The sequence below is a fragment of the Carassius carassius genome, chromosome 26, assembly GCF_963082965.1.
Source record: "Carassius carassius chromosome 26, fCarCar2.1, whole genome shotgun sequence".
Lineage (NCBI taxonomy): Eukaryota > Metazoa > Chordata > Actinopteri > Cypriniformes > Cyprinidae > Carassius > Carassius carassius.
The window spans coordinates 27,320,234-27,326,748 of NC_081780.1; the positions used below are offsets into that span (position 1 = coordinate 27,320,234).

General features: G+C 37.2%; 1 protein-coding gene across 1 annotated transcript; it reads left to right on the forward strand.

The window, feature by feature from the left end:
* The first annotated feature begins 312 nt into the window (after positions 1–312).
* LOC132106090 (gastrula zinc finger protein XlCGF8.2DB-like) lies at positions 313–5,918 on the forward strand. The gene is made up of 3 exons (XM_059511719.1): positions 313–354; positions 832–964; positions 4,865–5,918. The coding sequence occupies exons 2-3, from the start codon at positions 880–882 to the stop codon at positions 5,902–5,904; spliced, it is 1,125 nt and encodes a 374-aa protein (XP_059367702.1). The 5' UTR covers positions 313–354; positions 832–879; the 3' UTR covers positions 5,905–5,918.
* The last annotated feature ends 597 nt before the right edge of the window (positions 5,919–6,515 follow it).

Sequence of the window (6,515 nt, forward strand, 5' to 3'; positions counted from 1 at the left end):
CAGCTCTCATCCATTACTAACATTTTCCCCCGAAGATAGAGCAGTATAGCTTTTAAAGTTTAATCGTTAATTTCAAATGAAGTGAATGTCTCAAGATAACATAGGCGTAGATTGTGAAATCAATCATCAGCATTTATTGAGAACATTAAGAAAGTACAAACATCAATTTTATCATACATTGAATAGTTGGCTATACAAACGTACCCTTGCTACTTATAACTAGTTTTGATATATTTGTTTACTAATGTAAAATTATATTATTTTAGCGTGTACACAAAACCTTTATTTTGGAGTGGCGTTATGACGTCATTAGGCTGCAGCGCGCTCCCGTGTCTGTGACTCGGCTGATAAAAGGTGTGTGCTTTAATCTTTTTAAAGCGTTTAAATCAGTCAAACTTATTTGGAGAATTGTACGTAGAACTGTGCTTATCCTTACCTTAGTAAAGTGGTTATTTTGTGTGAGTAAAGCGCATTTCGCTCAATGTATCTGAATCGGTTTATCTTCTCACGAGTTCAGTCTCTTCAGAAAGTAGTGATGGAGAGCCGTTTGAAACGGCCAACTGAATCAATTTAATCGTAAAATGATTCATTGATTCGAATCCGCGCTCGCTGACGACACACTGCTGCTCAAAATACAAACACAAACGTGTCATGAATCAGTAAATGAATTTGATTTGTGTTTTTTTTTTATAAAGAACATTTTAAGGACACTTATTTATTTTAGTCTTTTTTTGTCCTTAATTGAGTTACTGAACTAGGGAGCTGATTGAGAAGCACCCAAAGATTTAGCTTGAATTTATTTTTCTTTCTGTTAATTATTCTCTTAAACAGGAAAGAAAGTGTCTAAACAGACAGAAAAACTCTTTGATTGATCCAAAGATGGCGTTTATTAAAGAGGAGAGTAAAGACATGAAGATTGAAGAAACATTCAGAGTCAAACATCAAGAAACTGAGGAACAAACAGGTTGGTTTATTAAAATATACAGATCTACAGATTTAATTTTTTTTTTTTAAGAATATCATGTAAGTATACTAATTAATGTAATTTGTACAATATTAAACCACCAAAAAAAAAAGATTATATTCTGTTATGCAACCGTATCAAAAAAATAAATAAAATACAATTTTATATATGTCATAAAATGTGAATAATCAACAACTTTAGTATTTTTATTTTCTCAAAAGCGCTCACTGTTCTAGAACATGATTGTTTCCAGGTAGAAGAAAACTTCAAAAAACATAAAATAAAGCTTGCTATAGTTAGTAGTTACTGCTGCACGCTGCCTTGATTTGTTCTTGATTTTAAAGAGCTTTAGAGAACAGATAACATCACCATTGAGTTTAAAATAACAGAGTGGGGATCTAATTCACCGCAGGTTCCTTCGAGATTTTTCTGTGGGGTTTTATAATAAGGCTTTTCAACTTACTTAAAAAAATAACTAGTTAAGCTTAACTTTACTTTTTGTTGTAAGATGTAAACTGCACACACTGCGAATCGCAAATGTTCTTATGTAGCTACTTATTAAAAACATATGTAAAAAAATGTAAATACAAAATTTTATACAAATAAAATGTGTATTTTGGGTATGGATGTCTTACTTGAATTAATTTTTTTTTAAATGCAGTTAAAATCAATTGTTTGCAATCACTTACCTTAAAAATTTGAGAGAATTTGTTTTTTTTTAGGTTATATTTCACAAAAACAAACCTGTTGAACATGAAATTAACCCTCTGGAGTCGATTAACGTGTATACACGTTATGAGTCATTTTCTCCCGATAACCCCGAAAAGAACTTAACTTACACTTTCAGTTTTAATCGTACAGATAAGAGCAATACATCAATCGAATCTGTAAAGGGTCTACTTTTTTGTATACAGACATGATAACAACAGAACTTTGTGCATTTATAAAATAAAGATAACAAACAAGGTGTGCTGTCTGCAGCCTTTGTCTGCACTGATCCTCATTTAGAGACGCGTCATTAAAATGAATCGACTCCAGAGGGTTAAAGAGGCAAACAGACACAGGAATTGCTTGTAATACCAAGTTTTAGACACTGTTCAAATAAGTACAAGCTAGAAAAGTAATAAAGATAATATTTTTTTTTGTTATTTTGTTTTTACAGTGAAGACAAGTTCAAAAGAGATGAGTTTTCAGGTGTCGCTTAAAAATTGTCAGGGATTCAGCATTCCAGAAAGGGGTGGGAAGATCATTCCACCAGCCAGGAATAGTGAATGAGAATGTTCTGGAAAATGATTTTGAGTCTCTCTGTGATGGTACCATGAGGTTCGCTCACTAACAGATCTCAGACCTCTGGAGGGGATGTAGATTCGTAATATTGAGTGGAAGTAGGCGGGTGCTGAACCTGTGGCTGTTGTATATGCAAGCATCAATGTCTTGAACTTGATGCGAGCCGCAACCGGTAGCCAGTGCAAGGAGATAAAGAGAGGTGTAATATGGGCTCTTTTGGATTTGTTGAATACTAGTCGTGCCACTGCATTTTGAATCATTTGTAGAGGTTTGAATGCATTGTGAAGAGCGTTGCGTAAATCCAGCCTAGCAATGACAAGGGCCTGGACAAGAAGTTGTGCAGCATGCTCCATTAGAAAGGGCTGTATCTTTCTGATGCAGTGCAATGCAAACCTGCAAGATTGAGCAGTCTTTGCAATGTGGTCTTTGAAGGTCAGCTGATCATCAAATATTACACCAAGATTTCTGATCAAAGTTGATGGGGAAATTGCAGAAGAGCCTAGCTGAATGGAAAAATCATACTGTAGACTTGGAGTCGCAGGGAATACAAGAAGCTCAGTCTTTGCCAGGTTGAGCTGTAGGTGATATTCTTTCATCCATGCAGAGATGTCTGCCAGGCAGTCCAAGATCCGTGCAGCTACCGTTTGATTATCTGGTTGAAATGAAAGAGAGCTGTGTGTCATCAGCATAGAAATAGTAGAAGAATCCATGTGGCTGTATGATGGGACCCAGTAATGTTGTGTATATGGAGAAGAGGTGGGGTCCAAGAACTGATCCCTGAGGAACCCCATTGACAAGTTGATGTGCTTTGGATACCTCCCCTCCCCAAGCCACCCTGAAAGACCTATCAGTAAGATATGATTCAAACCAGCAATGTGGATTCCCTGTGATGCCCAGTGATGAGAGGGCAGACAGAATGATCTTATGATTGACCATATCAAAAGCAGCAGATAGATCCAGCAGAATAAGAACCGATGATTTGAGAGGAGAAGTTTTGATATTTCTGCCTCAGTGAGGGGACAGAAGGAGGAGATGGGAGGTTTAGCAGTGGGTGTGGTTGGTTTAAAGTCCTGTGTGTGTGTGTGGGGGGGGGGGGGGCTGAGAACTGACTACCTATCATTCTGGTTTTGTCTGCGAAGAATGTGGCGAAATCATCAGGGGGGACAGAGGAGAGAATCAAATGTTTTGAAGAGATTGTGTGTCTGGAGTGCTGTTTATCTTGTTGTGCAAGTATTACGGTTTTGCAGAATGGACTTCAACAGAGAAAGATGAAAGCAGAGACTCTTACATCCTCAGGTCTGACAGATCTTTTGATCTGCACTATTTTATCTCTGCTGCCCTGAGTTTGGTCTGGTGCTCACAAAGAACATCGAATAACCAGGATTTAGAAGTGGCCGCCTGGAGGAAAGAGGACAAATATTGTCTAGACAAGAGGTTAAAGTAGAGAATAAAGTGTCAGTTGCTGCATTCACATCCAGAGATGCGAAATGGGTAGGTGAGGGAAGAGAGGAGTATACTACGGAGGAAAGATGGGCTGGGGGCACAAAGGTAGCAGAATGTAGTTTAAATGTAATGCAGAAATGGTCAGAGATATGTAGGGGTTTTACCAGAAGGTTGTCTTCAATACAATTGCGTGTGTAAATTAAGTCAAGTTGGTTGCCTGATTTGTGCGTGCTTGTAGTGGCAAGTAATTAGAGAGCAAATTAAGCATTCGCCCACTGCTTTGTTTTGCCCACTGATTAACTTTTGTAGTTTGATTAAACATTAATCTATATTCAATTTATAGATTATACAAAGTATTCTTTATGTGAAGATTAAGTTCACTATATTTAAAAGCCTAATAAAGAAAAAAAAATCATGGCTTTCAATGATACTTTAATGCTTAATGGCTATAATTAATGGTTACATTTGAGGGGAAAATGTGTTTAATAAAGACACCAATAAGTGTATTTGTATCAATGACACTGGCCTTCATTAGTAATTGGCTACTTGGTAAAAAGATGCCATTAAATCATATATTTTAAATAAACAATCTTTGTTATTTTTGCATTAGTTTGAGATTTTAATGTGAAATTATAACTGTCACAGTGTCTGAGTTGTGTTCTCTGGGGTTCCACTAGATGTCCTCCTTTCTCACGGTGTCTGTCACCTTATCACTTCCTGTTCCCTTATTTGGTCACCTTCCTCCTTGTTGAGTAATTGATTGTTCCCCACCTGTCTCCTGTTCCCTCATTACCCGGTCTGTCTGAGTCTGTGTTACGGAGTCCTTGTTTTTTGTTTGAAAGTTAATTCATGTCCGTCACTTCTTGCCTTGCTTTGTCTTCGTGTCTTGTTTATGTTGGATTTGGATATTCTGGTTTTGACCCTGCCTGGACTGTTTACCCCTTTAATAAACAAATTACCTGCAATTGGTTCCCTCTCCGTGTTTTCTGTAACACCGATCGTGACAATAACAATATAAGTATATTACAAAAGTGTGTGATTACTGTAAATGTGCAATTCATTTTTGTAATCAATGAATTATTATACATTTTTATAATTGACAACACTTCTGTCTATTGGATGTCTGTTGCTTTGTGACATTACACTTGTTTTTGTCTCTTCTCATCTCAGACCTGATGGCGCTGAAAGAGGAGAGTCAAGAACTGAATGAAACCGAAGAGAAATGGCATGATTTCAAACCTGGAGAAAAATTGATTGGTTGCTCACAGAATGAAAATAATTCAACACCAAAAAAAGCTAAAAAAACAAAAACTGCAAACCAAATTTCCCAGATGAGAATTCACACTGGAGAGAAACCTTTCACCTGCACACAGAGTGGAGAGATTTTCAGTCAAAAAGAAAGCCGTAAAGTCCACATGAAAATTCACATTGAAAAGAAACGGTTCATATGCTGTCAGTGTGGAAAGAGTTTTACACGGGAAAGTCACCTTAACACCCACATGAGAAATCATACTGGAGAAAGACCATTCACCTGCAAACTGTGTGGGAACAGTTTCACACAAAATGGACATCTCAAGACTCACATGACAGTACACACTGGAGAGAGACCACACATATGTATTCAGTGTGGAAAGTGTTTTACACAGAAAAAAAACCTTAAGGTGCACATGAGAATTCACACTGGAGAGAAGCCTTACACCTGCAAACTGTGTGGGATGAGTTTCATACGAGTTGGAGTTCTTAAGAATCACATGAGAGTTCATACTGGAGTGAAACCTTACACCTGCAAAGAGTGTGGAAAGAGTTTCACACGTCAAGAAAACATTAAATATCACATGAGAATTCACACTGGAGAGAGACCCTTCATATGTGTTCTGTGTGGAAAGAGTTTGAAATATAAAGAGAGTCTTAAGTATCACATGAGAATTCATACAAGAGAGAACGGTTTTAAATGTCATCAGTGCGAAAGGAGATTCACAGAAACGAATCACCTTCAGGATCATGTTCAAATTCACATCGGAGAAAAACCTTTCATGTGCCATCTCTGTGGAAAGAGTTACTCAAGAGAAGATAACCTTAAGGTTCACTTGAGAGTTCACACAGGAGAGAAACCTTTTACTTGCCCTCAGTGTGGAAAGTGTTTCACAGCAAAAAGGAATCTTAAGATGCATGAGAATTTACACAGGAGAGAGATACATACACATTTCTAAGCAAACGGAAACATAATTTGACTCATTCTGGTAAGAAATTGCAGTTTTCCTCAGAGTGACGAGGTTTTAAAAAAAGGAGCTGATTTTTTGGATTACCCCATTCTCATTTCCTTAGAAAGGCACAGGAACGGTATTACAGTAAAAGTAATATCCCAATTTTGAAACTTACAAATCCCCTGAGCATCTTTGTCTTTGTATGAAATCTGAACTCAATTTTAAGGGTATTGTTCCTAGATTTGTTGAACACTTTAAGAGTTCCTCCTATCCAACATTTGAAGACGTCCTGGGAAAAAGACCTCAGTATAGACCAGAGAGCTGCACGGGTCCGATTTTGTAAATCCGCACCCACCCGTACCCGCAGTGCTTAAAACCGCATTCGACCCATTTTCCGACAGCAGCACTAATTAAAATCCGTACCCGACCCGACCCGCTTAAAATAGAACCGACACCCGACCCGCACCCGAAATCAAATCAGTTAAGCCAATCACATTAGACACACTTTTTTCAAATTTTATTGCCAGGTCATACAGAAGTTATTTATGGAAAACTCTTTTTAAAAGATATTCGTTTTTTATACATTTTATCTTAATTTTGATCAATGTTTTATCAAT

Excerpts from the sequence above, each read along its gene's own strand:
- LOC132106090 (XM_059511719.1), top strand. The coding sequence starts at position 880 with ATGGCGTTTATTAAAGAGGAGAGTAAAGACATGAAGATTGAAGAAACA. Across the intron at positions 965-4,864 it reads AGAAACTGAGGAACAAACAG|ACCTGATGGCGCTGAAAGAG; the intron begins GTTGGTTTATTA and ends TTCTCATCTCAG.